The sequence below is a fragment of the Macaca nemestrina genome, chromosome X (genome assembly GCF_043159975.1).
Source record: "Macaca nemestrina isolate mMacNem1 chromosome X, mMacNem.hap1, whole genome shotgun sequence".
Lineage (NCBI taxonomy): Eukaryota > Metazoa > Chordata > Mammalia > Primates > Cercopithecidae > Macaca > Macaca nemestrina.
Genome location: NC_092145.1, coordinates 30,720,542 through 30,738,171, shown reverse-complemented (window position 1 = coordinate 30,738,171; position 17,630 = coordinate 30,720,542). Strand labels below are relative to the sequence as shown.

Below are 17,630 nucleotides of genomic sequence, written 5' to 3'. Positions count from 1 at the left end.
TAAAAGGAAAAAAAGACAAAGCCCTTTTTCCAAGTCTTCACAGTCCCACGAATATGTATCCCCTTTGATCCTGCCCAGTAGCTGAAGCAATTTAAAAGGAGGAACAAAATTATGTACCCCCCAAAACCAGTTGCTTTGTTTCCCAGGGGACAGTCATCTATGTGACACTTAGCCAGGGAGTCAGTCTTTGCCTTCTGCCATTATGTAGATCCTCAAAAGAAATACACAATTCCATTTGGTAAAGAGTATTTAAGAAGAAAACACTAGAATCAATTCTCATACTATGGTACAGTTTTTAATCTAGATTTAGGAAGAAGCATTAAAGGGTTGAATACAGCATTGAGCAAAGTGGGCTCAGAGATAGACCATAGAAATAGAATGAATGTGCAGAGACAAGAGCTATTTTCAGACTGAGACCAAAAAGTCATGTAGCCTCAGAAGCAGCAAGACAAAAGAATTTTGAAACTGACCTAGCTATTCTTAGCTAAAGAATATCCACCAAGAGACGTGATGGTCAAAGGTAAAATTACATTTGTGTAATATGTATGTAGTTAGCTATAATTGTATATTGTTTCATAAAGTTAATTTAAGAATATATGTATAGCAAATTATTTAAATCAAATTTAGCCCTACTAGGTGACTCCTGCCATTTGGTAATAAATTGGTATCTAGGAAGTGATAGACTGTCACTGACTATGGTTACCTATACTCCCAGCTAACTGATGAAGGGGAAAGAGGGAGTTTTACAGAAATGATGACCTTCAAAAAGATGCTTGAAGGTGCAACATCTACACTGCACCACTATAAACCTCCCTCCTCCATTTATCCACTTTTCTGGCTCCTTTCCCTTCTCCAATACTGGGTTCCAGACCTACCTGTACAATATATACATTCATACTCATCAGCAAAATGTGTAAAATCATTTATATGAAGGAATGTGTTGTATAAATGTTTATATAAGGAAATATTACCTCTCTTGTTAGAAACAAAACCCAGACCATCTGTGGTTTTGGCACTAAGTGGAAAACTTCCTAGTTGATGGTGACAGTAGTAAATCAAGATGATATAATGGCAAGGGAGGGTGAAATATAGGGGCAGTTTACTGCTTGGTTGCCTTCTACCACCATGATAATTATCTTTACATCATAGGGTTGCAATAAGGACTAAATAAAAAACATATGCAAGTTCAGTTAGCAGAGTACTTGGCACATAGTGGTCAACAATATTTATTGTCATTAATGTTCCCACATCTCCATCTATAGTTCCACCTCACCTGAGCTCTAGATAGGCATGTGCAATTCTGTTTTGGCCTCATCAAAAACTTCTCTCACTACTCATCTGAAGCCTTTGACTTGATTCACACTTTCAGCACATAACTTTGTCTCTTATTTTTCTTGGGTGAGACCATCAAGTCATAAACTACTTTAACTTCTCGCCACCACATTTTGTAATTTACTTCCTGTCTTAGAGGATGCAGTGAACATTCCCCTTTCAAAGCCTTTCCTTCCAACTGAGATCCAGAAACATTCTCCAATTGAACCTTATGGCACTAAATACGTCTACAGTCACTTGCACTCACCCTTCAAATCCTTGTGAGTTGACATCTTTCTCTAATATTATTGAAACTGCTTATTTTAAGGCAGTGGATCCCTATCTTGGATGCACACTGACATCCCCTGAGGAGATTTTTTAAAAATGCCTGAATTCCACCAACTGGAAATTCTGATTTAATTGGTCTGGGGAACAGTCTTGGAACTAGGTTTGTAAAACTTCCCAGATGATTTTAATGTCCAGTCAAAGTGGACAATCTCTAGTCTAAAGTCAGCAATGACCTTCTAAACTGCCTGTTTTACTGTCTTTATTTGACAATATTAGTCACATCTTCCTGTTGAAAAGTCTTCTCCTTTGGCTTATGTGATACTCATTCTTCTTTGTTCTTCTATGACATATCAAGACCACTTCGTTGCTTCTGCCCACTATTTTAAATTCAGTGCTTCTCAGGGTATCATAATTGGCTCTCATTATTTCTGATAGTATGTATTTTCACTGGTCATCTCTTCTACTCCCGTAGTTTCATAGACTAGAACCACCTATTTCTATTTCTGAGAAAAATGACATTGGGATTTTGATAGGGATTACATTGAATCTATTGATCACCTTGGGTAATATGGACATTTTAGCAATATTACATGTCTCCAAATACATGCATAAACACATCTCTCTCTCTCTCTCTCTCTCTCTCTCTCTCTCTCTCACACACACACACACACACACACACACACACACACTGACACCATTTCTTTAAATTGATCTAAATTTACAGCTATCTGTCCATAGTAGCTATGACAGTGGGCTCTAATTTCAGACTGCCTGGGTTCCAATGCTAGTTCTATCACTTACCACCTCTGTAATATTGGGCAAGTTACTTAGCATCTCTGTGCTTATTTTATTCATTGTAAAATGGGTATAATAATGATCCCAACCTTATATCATTGCTGGGAAGATTAAATAACATAATCCATTTAAAGTGCCTTACTTCTGGTCTGTTGCTGAATAAATGTTACATATTTCTCTCATAATCAATGTTGCCATGCCGTAGGCAGAATACATGGCATGGTTCTAGCTTCTAGACCTCCATGGTACTTTACGTATACCACTATTATGACGCCAATCATATTGCATCACTATTGCTGATTGACACGTACCTTCCCAACTGTGCTATGAATTTTTTGAGGGCAAAGATTGCTTCTTCCTCACCTATAATCTTCAGAGTTTAACAAAGAATTTTGCACAGATAAGCAGACCAAAGTCTAGAAATAGGTTTTGTCCCTTTTCAACTCTAATTGATTGACAATGCTTGTGTGAAATGCCGTTTTGAAAGGGATGTGAGGCTGAAGCTGGTCTCAACAGGGGAAAGAGCATCATGGTTAATTAGGGATGTCTTCCACGGGACAAACAGAGGGAGCAGTGGCACAAGTGTCATGGACATTCCATTCCAGTTTTAGATGCTGTGTAAGTAAATACTTATTGAATTAATTTTCATGAACAAATGTTACTAGTTGAAAGACATGAGCCAGTTGGAGTTATTGTTAAATAATTTAGCTAATTTCTCTTGTAGTCTAAGTTCTTTCAGAGCAGTCATTATAGATTTTATGCTAGAAACTTGTGACAACTAGAAGCATAGCATGCTCACAGCAGATAATTCATTAAATGTGATCAAATTCTGCTGAAATTTTCATTTTATAGGTTTTGCTACGTTAATATTGCACCTGCCATCTGTGATCTTTGTCATGTAAATACAGATCCTGAGATTAAGAGTTCTTTCAAGGATTTTGTAGGAACTGATATCTAAATTGTCTACATATAAGCAGACAATCATTTAAACTACTGCTAAATGCTTGATATAAGAATAGAGAAATGCACTTTTCAAATTTTGAGGGCAAAGACTGCACAGGTGGCAGTGCTGCTTAAGCATTTTCTGCTGTGGGATGAAGTGGCTTATCATACTGGGGCAAAAAGAGAGAAAATCTTAATCACCAGGGTACATTTATTTCAAGATTAACTTCATTTACCTAGCACAGTACCTGGTACATAGTTTACATTAAATGAATGCTGATGCATAAGTGTATAAATGAACAAATGGACGGATGGATAGAAGGATGGATGGATGGATGGATGGATGGATAGATAGATGGATGGATGGATGAATGGATGACAGATAAACTTTGCTTCCATATAATCTTGGCAAACAAAAATTGGGCTGGGCATGGTGGCTCACGCCTTAATCCCAGCACTTTGGGAGGCCGAGTTGGGCAGATCACTTGAGGTCAGGAGTTCGAGACTAGCCTGGCCAAAATGGTGAAACTTCATACTTATTAAAAATACAAAAATTAGCAAGGTGTGGTGGCACACGCCTGTAATCTCAGCTACTCAGGAGGCTGAGGCAGGAGAATCGCTTGAATCTGGGAGGTGGAGGTTGCAGTGAGCCGAGATCATGCCACTGCACTCTAGCCTGGGTGACAAAACTCCATCTCAAAAAAAAAAAAAAAAAAAAAAAAGGCAGTTTAAACTTTTTTCCACCAGATGGCAATAATGTGAGATATAGGTTTAGGCTGTAATCTTGAAGAGAAAAGCAACCAACCAACTAACCAAACAAAAATGCTATTCGGAGAAAAAGAAGCATCAAAAGAACAGATTTAGATGACAGAAATGAAATGTTTGTGTCATCTGTAATACCTTAGGAGTCTATGATCTTGTGAGACTTGTATCAGGTCCTCAACATACCTCCTTTTTATGCATGGATGACTTCTCATTCATAATTACTTTGCAGTAAAATGGGGATATTCAAAAACTAATCTTATCTATATAAAATTATTGGTCAATTCACATAACTAAAATTATTACCCTTGGTATATATAGATCCATGCATTTATATTTTCATTTTAAATACTAATTTCTTAGTTAATTGATGCCTCCCTTGGATGTGAGTCTGCTTGGGAACAATAGCTAGCCTGTGTGCCTCTAGGAAATCTTTCCCTGCTATTCAACCTGCCAAAAATCATATGAAATAAGCCTGCCTAGGGTTCATTCATCCTGTTAGCAAAGAATTGTGAATAATATTATATTAGTGTCCATCCCTTAATTCAAAAGCTTTTGAAAAATAAGAAATTCAGTTTTAGAGTCCAGCATTCCACATAAACATGGAGTAGGGTGCTGTTGTTTTGGAAAATAAAGATAATATGAACATATCTTCAGATGGTATAGAGTATTTTCTCTTATTAATACTTCTCAAAACAAGTGTTCAATTGGATAAAACATTAACTTTCCTAAAAAGTGGAAATAAGCAGACTCAGGAATATTTCACAGTAAATTATATAGCATATCATCTGTCCTTTTCTAATGATAATCAGAATGAAAAGGCATTTAACCTCCTTATAAACGCTTGGTCACTGGAGGCTGACAAGGTTGTTGAAGAAAATGAAGGGAAACTAAACATTTTTTGAATTCCTAAATATCATCACTCTCATGATGGCAATCAATACTTATCACAACCTCCTGACATAGGTATGGAAGACAGTGTGGTATAGTGAAGAATGGGGGCTTTAGAGCCATAGACTTGATTTCTGATCCTAACTCTCACCTCTCCTTTAGCTGTGCAACCTCTGGCAAGTTACGTCTCTCCAAGTCTTAGTTATCTCATCTGTAAACTGGGGATAATAGCGCATACCTCATCCATCAGGTATTTATGAGGAACAAATGTAAAGCACCTTGCAGAGTGCTAGAATAGAATAGGTACAATTCCAAATTTATCATTATTATTATGATGATGGTGATGATGATGAAGTCAATTTTGCAGAAGAAAAAAACAGATTCAGAGCTGAAGTATCTCGCTTAAGTTTATATAGCTAGTAAACTTAAAAGGCATCTAGCACCATACCTGGCACCATAGCAGGTGTCAATCAACATTTTGCTTGCATTCCTCCTTCCTGATCTAAAACTCAATGATTTTTTGAGATCTTATTCCTTTAAAATAATGGGTTAGGCTCAACTTTACCTTGGTTGATGCAAGATTCAACCACTGACATACATTTGCAAAAATTAAAAGCATTTTTTTCTGACTCATAGGTAGTAATACATGGATTAAGACAATAAAGAGGATTCCAGGTCTTGCAAAAAAGATAATTAGGCCTGCCATTTTGCCTAACATAGGACAAGTCATTTCTCCTTCAAAGGGGTACATATTTTCCCTCCTAGGTGTCCTACCAATTGGCAGTCAGTGGCAGATGAGGTACTGTTTCCAGACTTTTAGCTCCCAGATCTGTATACTTTATTTTATATAAGTCAGTGCACTGAAGGATGGTGCAGGCTAAAAATATAAATTGGTTCAAAATGTGTTTATGTCAGTTCATGGATGATAGATTCAGGTTTTTGTCCTTGGCCTTTTTCTAGTCTCAACCTTCTACACACTCTCCCTGGGTAATCTCATCCATCCCCCAGCATCTCTATTCTGAGACACTGATGAGCTCAAATCTACTTATAACGACAGCCCAGATCTGTTCTGAATCCTAGACACACATTTCCATTCGCTGATGGGAAAAGCTACCTGGATGTCATACCAGCATCTGAAACTTAACATGTCTAAAAAGAAACTCATCTTCTTCCCTTCCAAACCTGCTCCTCCTGCTGTGTTCCTTCTCTTGGTAACTTAATTACTATTCTCTCAGTTTCCCAAACTTAAAACTTTAGAGTCATCCTTGATCTATTATTTCTTTCAACTTCAACCAGTAATCAATTATGAGGTTCTATCAATTTGAACACACTTATATCTCTTGAGTGTGTCTCTTCATCTCCACAGACATTGTTTGGACCTCTAACGTGATTCTTAGCTCTGGCCTAATTCAGTGGCCTCATAGATTTTTCTCCCTGCATCCCATTATTTCCAGTTGCAATCAATCTTCTACACTGCTGCCTACACTTCTACAATTCGCCTGTATACACTTCTTATCCTAAAAATTACAATTCATCATGAAATTCTCCACTAATTGAAAGCTTTCTTTTTCAATGCTTAAAGGAAATTTTTAAAAACTCCTAAATTGGGCATGTGAGACTTCACAATCTGGCTCCAATATACCTTGCTCTAGTCATATTGAATGTTTCACCATTACAGGCCTTCTTCAGAGCTTTATACTTTGCACTTGCTTATTTGCTTTCTAGGAATGTCCTTCTGGTAAACTTTTATTCAAATTTTAAGTTAGATCAATCAAATATCACCTTTCTATGTACTCTGATTCCTCTAAAGAAGTTAATTGTTTCATTCTGTGTACTTCCACGGCACCTTTTTTTTTTTTATCTGTAAAAGCACTTCATACATTTAATTGCAATAACGTGTTTTGAGTGTCTATTTTCTCCACTGCATTATAAGTTTCCTGCAAGCAGTCATCTCCATCCTCAGCATTGGCTTCAAGGTCTGACACATATTAATTGGTAAATAAAAGCTTATTGAATAAAAATAATCCATTGAAAGGAAGTTAGAATGACATCATGGAGACAAACTCCCCTCACCCCAAATTCCTTTTGATGAAACTGCACAGAGACAAAATCTGAGGCTGGCCAACTCTTTATACTGACTCAGCATAAAATTGCTTATGTTTTTAGAACTGTCACCAGAATGCATTCTTATTTCTACCCACAATATATTAGGTCAACCACTCTACATCCTAAACACACAATCCATAAATCACAATTGCAAAGTCATCTTCTGTAAAGATAAACTTACAGATAAGTATTTTAATGAGAACTAGGCATTTCCTAAAGCCAAAAACATTTCCATAGGAAATCATTTCCCAATTGTCAGGCAGAAGAAGAAAATTATTTTAGAACAAATTTACATGCTATTAACTGAAAAAAATAGGAAATATTAAAATGAATTCCTTGAAAAGAAAGATGTAAAACTTTTACCAATTATGTTAAGGGATGAAAATGAGTAATATAGTTAACATCACAAATATTTAATGCATATTTAAGTGTTAGAATGAATATCTTAAATTTTGGCTCAATTTAAGGTTGTTTTTACAATGTAAGATTCCAGTACTAATTAGAGTACTGTAATTTTCATTTGTGATAATTGCATTTGACATGGCAATATTTAAAGAGTAGTTTTCAATGCATGATAAGCACTTACATTTCAGTTGTAGCAGCTAATTCCTTAAATGAAACAATTATAAAGCATATATTATATGCAAAGTTTTATGGAAAATAGAGATGTCTTGATCCCCATCTTCATTGAGTATACAGTCTAGGGAAATATATACAACCATAAGAAGAGGTTAAAAAGAAGCTGGGCGTGGTGGCTTATGCCTGTAATCCCAGCACTTTGGGAGGCTGAGGTGGGCAGATCACATGAGGCCAGAAGTTTGAGAACAGCCTGGCCAATATGGTGAAACTCCATCTCTACTAAAAATACAAAAACATTAGCCAGGCATGGTGGCGCGTACCTGAAATCCCAGCTACTCAGGAGGCTGAGGCATGAGAATCACTTGAGCCTAGGAGGCAGAGGTTGCAGTAAGCCAAGATCATGCCACTGCATTCCAGCCTGGGCAACAGAGTGAGACTCTGTCAAAGGAAAAAAAAAAAAAAAGGTAAAAAGAATGTATTCTCAAAGTTCACAGAGGAAGATCACCTACACAGTGAAACAGTGATGATGTTGGGGGTGATGGTGAGGCAATGATTTAGTGGGAAAGGATGCTTGTAAGCTAGGCCTTGAAAGACGGTTGAATATGCATAAAGAGAGATAGCAGCGAATTGTATACCAAGAAAGATGTAACAACACAGCAAAGGGATTGAAAAGGGATGGGGTGAGATCCCGGTAGACCAGTTAAGAAAGAAATAACAATCTAGGTTAGATATAATGAGAGTAATGATCATGAGAATGGAGAGGAGAAAACGGATTTGAGACATGTAGAGATTAACTCTGCTGGATGAAGAAACTGATTAGATACAGTAAGTATGTGTGGTTGACTGGGTGAATGGGAGCATCATTAACAGATGTAGGTGATACAAGGAAGATGAGTGGGATTAGGAATGTTAAGATGATTGCTTCTACTTTAGAAAGATTGGTTTAGAGGTGTCAGTGTATTATTCGTTTGGAAATGCCGGGGAGGTTAACTGAAAATTTAGGACTAGAGTTTAGGAAGGAGGTTAGGTCTGAAGATAAATATGTGAAGGTCACTCAAATAGATGTGATCATTGAAGCCATCTGAGTAAAATATTTCAGGGTTCAAGCAGTAATCTTCAATCTTGAGCAGGAATCAGAATCCCCTGGGGGTTTATTAAACCACAAATGGGTCCCACCCCCAGGGTTTCTGACTCAATATGTCTAGGGTGGGGCTGGAGAATTTACATTCTAAAAACATTCTCAAGTTTTGCTGATGTTGTTAGTCAAGTCCATACTTGGAGGACCTAGAAAATTAAGTCTATTGCTTTTTTTCTCAGCATTAACTTATTCATAAAAAAAGATAACTTGTGTCATCTGGGCGCGGTGGCTCATGCCTATAATCCCAGCACATTCAGAGGCTGAGGCGGGTGGATCACGAGGTCAGGAGTTTGAGACCAGCCTGACCAACATGGTGAAACTCCATCTCTATTAAAAATACAAAATGTAGCTGAGCATGGTGGGGCGCACCTGTAATCCCAGCTACTCAGGTGGCTGAGGCAGGAGAATTGCTTGAACTCGGGAGGTGGAAGTTGCAGTAAGCCGAGTTTGCGCCATTGCACTCCAGACTGGGCAACGGAGTGAGACTCTGTCTCAAAACAAGACAAAACAAAACAAAACAAAACAAAAAAACAAAAAACCTTGTGCCAACGTCAGTATCTTCTGCGTCATTAAAATAGTGTCTAACACAGTTTATCTATCAGTTGGAACAGGAAATCATATTTCTACTAGTTTTTTTTTGTTAGAAACTGTCTTGTCAATCCATAACTGAGAAACTAAGGCTGCCCAAAGAATATGCTCCAAAATATGGCTATTGTAGGAAGGGTTCTAAAAAATTCTTACTTTCCTTTCAGTCTCGGCTGTGCAATGTTTCTACATTCTGGTAATAGACTTTCTGGAACCCTGTTTGGTGGTCTCCACTAACCTGCTAGCTTTGTCAGCATATTTATTTGAGACTTTTGTCCCATATAAGCAATGGCTTGAAAAGCACTTAGCTGTTTACTTTTCATCTTACTATAAATTATTTATCCTTCAGTGTATAAATGGCTATTTGTAGGATTAGACAAATTTTGAATGTTCTGATAAGAGGACTGCAGCATCCAAATTCATGCATAATCCGTAAAAAGCACATGTAACCTACAACCTCAGTTGGGTTGGCATATGAAATAGATTCTCCGAGCATATATAAGCTGTGCGAATTATTAACCAGTTAACATTAGCAAATTTATTTTTGAAACAAAAGTTTATGCACACAAGCATTCTCTAATGAGAAATAATATTAGTTATAAAGATCCAACAAAAACATACCTTGAGTAGATTTTTCTACTTCTTTCTTCTTTCTACTCTGGCTATTGTAATTCATCCTCAGCTCCTGGTTATACTCGTGTAGGGTTTCCCTGGAGTTGTATGACTGTCTTGGTTTTCTTCCATCTTCACTCTCATCAGAAGAACTGGTGTAAGCTAGATCCATTTCATGCTTGACTTTTGATAGAGGCTGGTAGGGTTTGCAGTCAGTTTGCTCCATCTCTGATTAAGCAAGCTCAGTTTCATGAAAAAAGGATGAGGAAGTCCTTTAATACAAGCAGTCCTGGAAGAGAAAGGGAAAAACACAAGCCTTCTTAGATTTATCTTTTTGTGAGGAAATGCGTCTGGCAGATTCACAATTGGTCCTGATAATACTAACAAAGGAGAGAAGTAAAAGACAAACTAGATGACATGAAGCTAGCCGCAGGCAATAATAACACTCCGTCTTACATACATACATTGTCAAGCATTAAGGATTAAGCTGGAGGTTGCAGCATCAGAAAATACTCAAGGTAAAAGAGAGACAGCCTTCAAAAATATTTGTATTGGAATTCAAATAGAGGACAACGTTGTTCTGTGGTGTGTCTGTTTTTAATGTTAAAATCAGTGGTTAGATTAAAAAATGTTATCGGATTTGAAAGTGGTGAGGAATACAAACATTAACCCAGCACATCCCACATTTGAAGTGAAAACTGGTAAGAGAACTACATTCAGAAAGAACACATTCTTGCCTCTGGTTTAATATTACATTTAAGACAGGGGCTCTGAGGAAGGGAAGGATTCTGAGTGAGAGAGCTCATGAAATAAAGTGTCCTTGAGGGGGACTGAACTCTTTGTGCTCATATTGTGGCTTTTGAGCCTCAGGCCTGCAGAGCATTTTTAATGAGTTAGGTAGTGGTAAATTTTTGTTCTTCATAGTACTGAGAGGATGTAAACAACACTTCTGGTGAGTATACTGGTACAGGAACAGCAGGATCTAAATCGGTTTTGGAAATAGCAATTTTAAACTTCATGATAAATCACCGAAAGAACCCCGTTTCCCCATAGAATGCTGAGCTAGGAGCCACTAAAGGTCTTAGGGCCAGTAGAAGCATTAACTGCTCTACTTAGCATGGAGAGATTTGAGAAGATCAAGTGTCATCTGAGATGTCAAAGTCCTCTGTAAAGTTACAAGCCCTATAAAAATGTTCTTATTTTCATTCTTTACATTATTTTATCATCACCATTTCAGTCCACTGCTGCAACTTTGCAACTTGGTCTTTTCATACAATGTTTAAAAATTTAGTTAGAAACCAATTAACTTTATGATTTTATTTTGCAGTGAAATTGACTCCTTTATTTTTTTTCAGCTCTTTATCATATGTGTTTTCAAAGAAATCTATAGACATCCAAATGGTGGCTCCTCTATCATATACACTATCTCATATTTTGGAATTCCTATTGCATTTATGGCAAGCACATAGAATACAGAAATCATTCAAAAAAGACTTTTAACTTTTCAAAGCATGATGTAGGCTGATTTTCTTTAAAAAAGGCTTATACATTTGACTGATATATGTTTTAAATGGTTCATATTGTTTTGTAGTATGAACAAAGTTTCACAAGTAAAGGTCTTCTTTTTCTAATCAAATGTTAAGGTCTTGAAGGCAGGATGTGAGTCTTAACGTCTTGTTATATCCCCCACACCGCTAAGCATTACTCTAGGCACACACGTAGTAGAAACTATTTAACTCCTGAACCTACAAACTGTCTATAGAGACACCTAGTTTGGTTTGAACTAATATGAGAGATGAGCATGCTTAAAGATAAAGCAGCAGATATGAATATATATATATATATGTATATATATATGTGTGTGTGTATATACACACATACACACACACACACACACACACACACACACACACACACACATATATATACCAACGATTCAACAACAATCTAATCTCATGCCAGTATACTGGCTTCATATACTGTCTACATACCCATAACTTCTCAGTTTATAGCTTCAGCATGGGTCTTGACCCTGAGCCACAACTTTGAATATCCAACTGTCTACTCAATATCTGTACTTGATTGTCTAAAAGATATGTCAAACATAGTATGTTCAAAAGTGAGCTCTTAATTCCTACCCCTTCCCAAACCCAATCCTTCCATTGTCTTCTTTATATTGATATTAATAGATGGCCACAATGCTCTTCTGTTTGCTCAGGCCAAAGAACTTGAAGTCATTTTTGACTCCTGTCTTTCACAACCCACACGCAATCTGTCAGTAAACCCTGTTGGTCTTGCCTTTGATATGTATCCAGAATCCAACCAGATCTGTTCAATTTCCCACTACCACATCAGTTCAAGCCATCATATCCCTCCTGGATTATTGCAATTGTTTCCTAATTGGTTTCCTTCTTACACTACTGCCCTCCACACTGCAGCCAGAATAAAACTTTAAAATTTAAGTCGTATCACATCTCACCTTTGCTCAGAAGCATGTACCTTACTCTACCTTTGCTCATGTATCCTAGCTGCACTAACCCTGTTGCTGTTTGTGAAAACACCAGGCATATTTGTGCTTCACAGCCTTTGCAACCTCCCATCAAAAAATACCATAAAATGGTACATCTCATCTTTCTGCTTGTCTTTCAAAGAACTTATTACCAAATTACACACTATGTATTTTACTTATTTGTTTATCATCTGCCATTTGTCTCTCCCCACTAAAACATAAGCTCCATGAACGGAGGGATTTTTATCTCTTCTATTCATTGCTATATCATTCAGAAAAAGCATAGTGCCTTGCATGTAGTAGATACTTGGTCAATACATGTTGAATGAATAAATAAACAATTGTTGAAAACTCTCAAGAGGGGCTGGAGAGAATGTGAAAATGTATAAGCCATAGTCTCTGCCCCTGAGAAACTCACAGCTTAATATATACAATAAGTGAACAACTCTACTACAAAGCAGAATGAAGTGGCTCTTACACGCAAAAGACAAAAACAGTAATGTATGAGCACTAAAGATGAAAATATTGGAAAAGGATTGCACTTGATTCAGCTAGTTGTCACCACAACCACTGAAATTCCATTGAGCATCTATAACGCTAGTTTTAATCTTTCTTCTTAGGTTTCCATAACATGATCTTCAGGAGATGCTATGGAAACCTAAGAAGAAAGGTGAACAGTTGTCTGACTTTGCTACAAACAGTGCAAATTGAGAACCGTACTAATAGCAGGCTTCCAGAGATGTAGTTTTGCAGCCAGGGATTAGGCTTTCACCAAGAAAAGGAGGCATGTATAAAATTCACCTAACGTCTAAACGGGTCTTTCCTTTCTACAAATGCCACAGCTTCCCCAGTCCATCCCATATCTAGCCATGTCTCTTCTTCGCATGGAACACTGATGATTCACACAGCTTTAATCTAGCCCCGAGAGCTTTCTCAAGCTATGTACACCTATTTCAACTGTAAAGTGGGCAGCTTTACTCAGAAGTCCCTTAGTTATGGCAAGTCAGTATTTCCTCCCTCCCAAAACGTGTTCATCTTCTCAAACTTCCCCATCTCTGTTAATAGCCACATTAGTAGTTCAAGTCAGAAACCTAGAACTTACCACTCCTCCATCCACAAAAGCATCTACCTCATTGCTAGGTCGCATTGCAATCTACAGTCTCTCTCTTCCTTTCCATCCCAGTTGCCACTGCTTTAGCTAAGTCCCTCATCAGTTCTGCCTGAACTGTAGACATTCCTTCCCCCATACCCTTCCTGCTCCAACCCATTCTGCACACTGCCACTAGGGTCAATGTAAAGTTCTTCAGTGGCTGTGAGAGCTGAACTATAAAAGGAATGTATTAGTGGACTAGATACTGGAAACAGGAGAAAATAAATTTGACAAGGGTAGTTGCATTATTAAAAATATACAAAGAGTGTCTCAAATTTCTAAGCTGCTCAAGAATACTAAATACTCAAAGTAGAGTTTAGGTAAATAAAAATGGTTGCTGAGTGGGATAAAATATATATACAGAAACTTTGAAAAACTTGCTCAGTTTTTCTGTTAATGTAAAACAACACCAAAAAATGAAATCTATTAATTAAAATACAAAAATAAAATTAAAAGGTAAAAATAATTCACCGAACTTCATTTCAACCAATTCATTTCAACTTAAGTTTCATTAACTTAACTTCATTTCAACTTAAGCTTCAGTTGATTATGAATCTCCACTAATCTTAATGCCACTCAAACCTAACGATTTAAATTAAAAAATGAAAAATGTCCCACTTTGAATGCTGAATGTTGTGTTTTGGCAAATATGATTTATCACGTTAAAATCACCCTTATTTTTATGTATGGAAACTGAGACATTCTCTTTTCCCTCCATAGGTTTATTTGCAACCAGAGAGAGAGAGAGAGACTTTCCTATAGCCATTTGGAAACTCTTTCAAATATCTAATCATAGCTATTCATAGCCATGAATCAGCTAGGAATGTCATATCTATTCAAGGTTATTAAGTGTCCTTGGAAGCAATCTTCCTTCAAACCACAAAAGTGGTATAAACCAAGAGAAAATAATCCTTTCCTGCTCCTTGACACTCAATGATAACTTTTTGTCCTAAAATTTGTGTCAGTGGACCCAGGTGACAAGGAAAACTTTCCAGGTCTCTCTAAGCATGTGATATGGAGGTGCACCCAATTCTGTGTGCCTAGAGTTGTGAAATAGTAACTGTCATATTTGTCAAAGGCTTGAGAAACAGAGTTTGAATTCACCAATAAATAACTCATTTTTTTTCAAAATAAAAAAGTAGAAAACATTAAGAAAAAGATTAAAATTTTAAATCCACCAAAGGTTGAAAGCATAATTCTAAAAGAATGTTGTTCCAAATACTCTATGGTAAAGTATAGGTTCATATTTGCTTAATTGACTTTTTCATTCAGTGCCCATCATGGCATCCTGGGGGTCCACTGTCAAGTAAATGTTATTTAGACATGATGATGAAACTGTCAACTTACAGAAAAATCAAATATACATATAACGTTATTCACACCCAAATAATATCATTTCTGTATTATTTTGATAATGATAAACTCGAAGACAAAGCAAATGTGTATGGAAAACACATGTTGCTATGGAACAGAGTGCAAAACAAAGAAGTCAATTATTGTTTCTACTGCAGAAGATACCTTCAGATAGTTCACAAAGTATGAATTCCAATGTCACCACCTGTGGCTTGCTCTTGTACTTTAAACTCTCTACTTGCTAACAAGACAAACTCTAAGTGACTTTAGAAGAGAGCCATGGAGACTTATGTTCATTTGTTTAGTCACTGTAAGGTTAGGGAGAGACAACTTAGTATGTGGAAATAATTCACCTTCAAGTGACAGAATTATCACAATAAAAGTAACAGCAGCAGCAGCAGTTAATTCATAAAGCAGTTATCAGGTACCAGGTGCCATATTAGTGCTTTTATTACATTAACTCATTTAATTCTTTTTTTTAAAAAATTTATTTATTATTATTGTATTTAAGTTGTAGGGTACATGTGCATAACGTGCAGGTTTGTTACATATGTATACTTGTGCCATGTTGGTGTGCTGCACCCATCAACTCATCATTTACATCAGGTATAACTCCCAATGCAATCCCTCCCCCCTCCCCCCTCCCCATGATAGGCCCCTGTGTGTGATGTTCCCCTTCCTGAGTCCAAGTGATCTCATTGTTCAGTTCCCACCTATGAGTGAGAACATGCGGTGTTTGGTTTTCTGTTCTTGTGATAGTTTGCTAAGAATGATGGTTTCCAGCTGCATCCATGTCCCTACAAAGGACACAAACTCATCCTTTTTGATGGCTGCATAGTATTCCATGGTGTATATGTGCCACATTTTCTTAATCCAATCTGTCACTGATGGACATTTGGGTTGATTCCAAGTCTTTGCTATTGTGAATAGTGCCGCAATAAACATACGTGTGCATGTGTCTTTATAGCAGCATAATTTATAATTCTTTGGGTATATACCCAGTAATGGGATGGCTGGGTCATATGGTACATCTAGTTCTAGATCCTTGAGGAATCGCCATACTGTTTTCCATAATGGTTGAACTAGTTTACAATCCCACCAACAGTGTAAAAGTGTTCCTATTTCTCCACATCCTCTCCAGCACCTGTTGTTTCCTGACTTTTTAATGATTGCCATTCTAACTGGTGTGAGATGGTATCTCATTGTGGTTTTGATTTGCATTTCTCTGATGGCCAGTGATGATGAGCATTTTTTCATGTGTCTGTTGGCTGTATGAATGTCTTCTTTTGAGAAATGTCTGTTAAGCAACGGCAGCAAAAGCCAAAATTGACAAATGGGATCTCATTAAATTAAAGAGCTTCTGCACAGCAAAAGAAACTACCATCAGAGTGAACAGGCAACCTACAGAATGGGAGAAAATTTTTGCAATCTACTCATCTGACAAAGGGCTAATATCCAGAACCTACAAAGAACTCAAACAAATTTACAAGAAAAAAACAAACAACCCCATCAAAAAGTGGGCAACTCGTTTAATTCTTATAGCACCCTGTGAGGTAGGTACTGTTTTTAATCCCCATTTTGCAGATAAAGAAAACCAAGGAACAGAGAAGTTAAGTTACTTGCCAAAGTCACACATGTAGTAAATAGCAGGACTGAGATTTCAATTCCTACAGTCTGTCTCCAATGGCCCCACTCTTAACCACTCGTCTACATCGCTCTTCAGAACATGTGGCAGAATGACTTTAGGCAAATCACCTCCCCTCTCTCAAGGCATTCTTTTTCTAAATGTAAAATAAGGAGATTGGATTATCTCAAAGAACTCTTCCAACTCTAAAATTCTACAATTGTATATGAAATATGAAGGGAAGTTTAGATTGATTTGCAAAATGTAAAATGATGAGTATAAAGGCCACGTTTACATTATTTATCATTCCTTCTCCTCTTTCCTTTTTTCTTTTCTCCTCCTCTCCCTATCCCTAGCCTTCTCACACACACTCCAATCTACTGTAGCGTAGTTGAACTAAAATATCGTTTTGAATCCGTGGACCTGAGTATATATCTATGCACTGAGGATAACCTTTCCTCCACTATCCTTTTATGTTCTTTCCATTTCTCATTCTTAATCAATACATTGCCCTCTCAAAATGGGAACCTGTTCCTGGTTTACCCTCAGAAAATACAGTCTGGTCCTACTCACAGCAGCTGCTTATAGTTTGGAACTTCCACCAAATAGTCTCACTCCACCTCAGAAAAATAAATTAAAGGGTACATAGAATATTGCCTAAGGATACCAGGCCTTCTTAGCACAATGGATAGAGGAAATGAGGCCACACAGTACCTGGGGAATAGCTAGCAAAGGAGGATAGTACTCTTTGGAATTATTACAATAATTTTTCCTCAATAAGGACCTGTTACATTAATGCAAATTGACTGATTCGGAAAACACTGGATTTAAGAAGCTCTTAAAAGAAAGGTGAAATTCTGACTGGTTCACCTCTTACCTTTCTTTGTTTTTCTTTTTTTTTTTTTTTTAATTTATTTATTATTATTATACTTTAAGTTCTAGGGTACATGTGCATAACGTGCAGGTTTGTTACATATGTACACTT

At 37.0% G+C, this 17,630-nt stretch overlaps 1 protein-coding gene across 5 annotated transcripts in view; it reads right to left on the bottom strand.

Annotated features, from left to right (window-relative positions):
• Nucleotides 1-17,630, bottom strand: part of LOC105468440 (teneurin transmembrane protein 1) — an 839,487-nt gene that overhangs the window by 579,709 nt on the left and 242,148 nt on the right. For all 5 annotated transcript variants that reach the window (XM_071089007.1, XM_071089006.1, XM_024788669.2 and 2 more), the window contains one exon: nucleotides 10,019-10,298. In XM_071089007.1, the coding sequence (XP_070945108.1) occupies nucleotides 10,019-10,235 (217 nt within the window). In that variant the 5' untranslated portion in view covers nucleotides 10,236-10,298. The remainder of the gene's footprint in view (nucleotides 1-10,018; nucleotides 10,299-17,630) is intronic.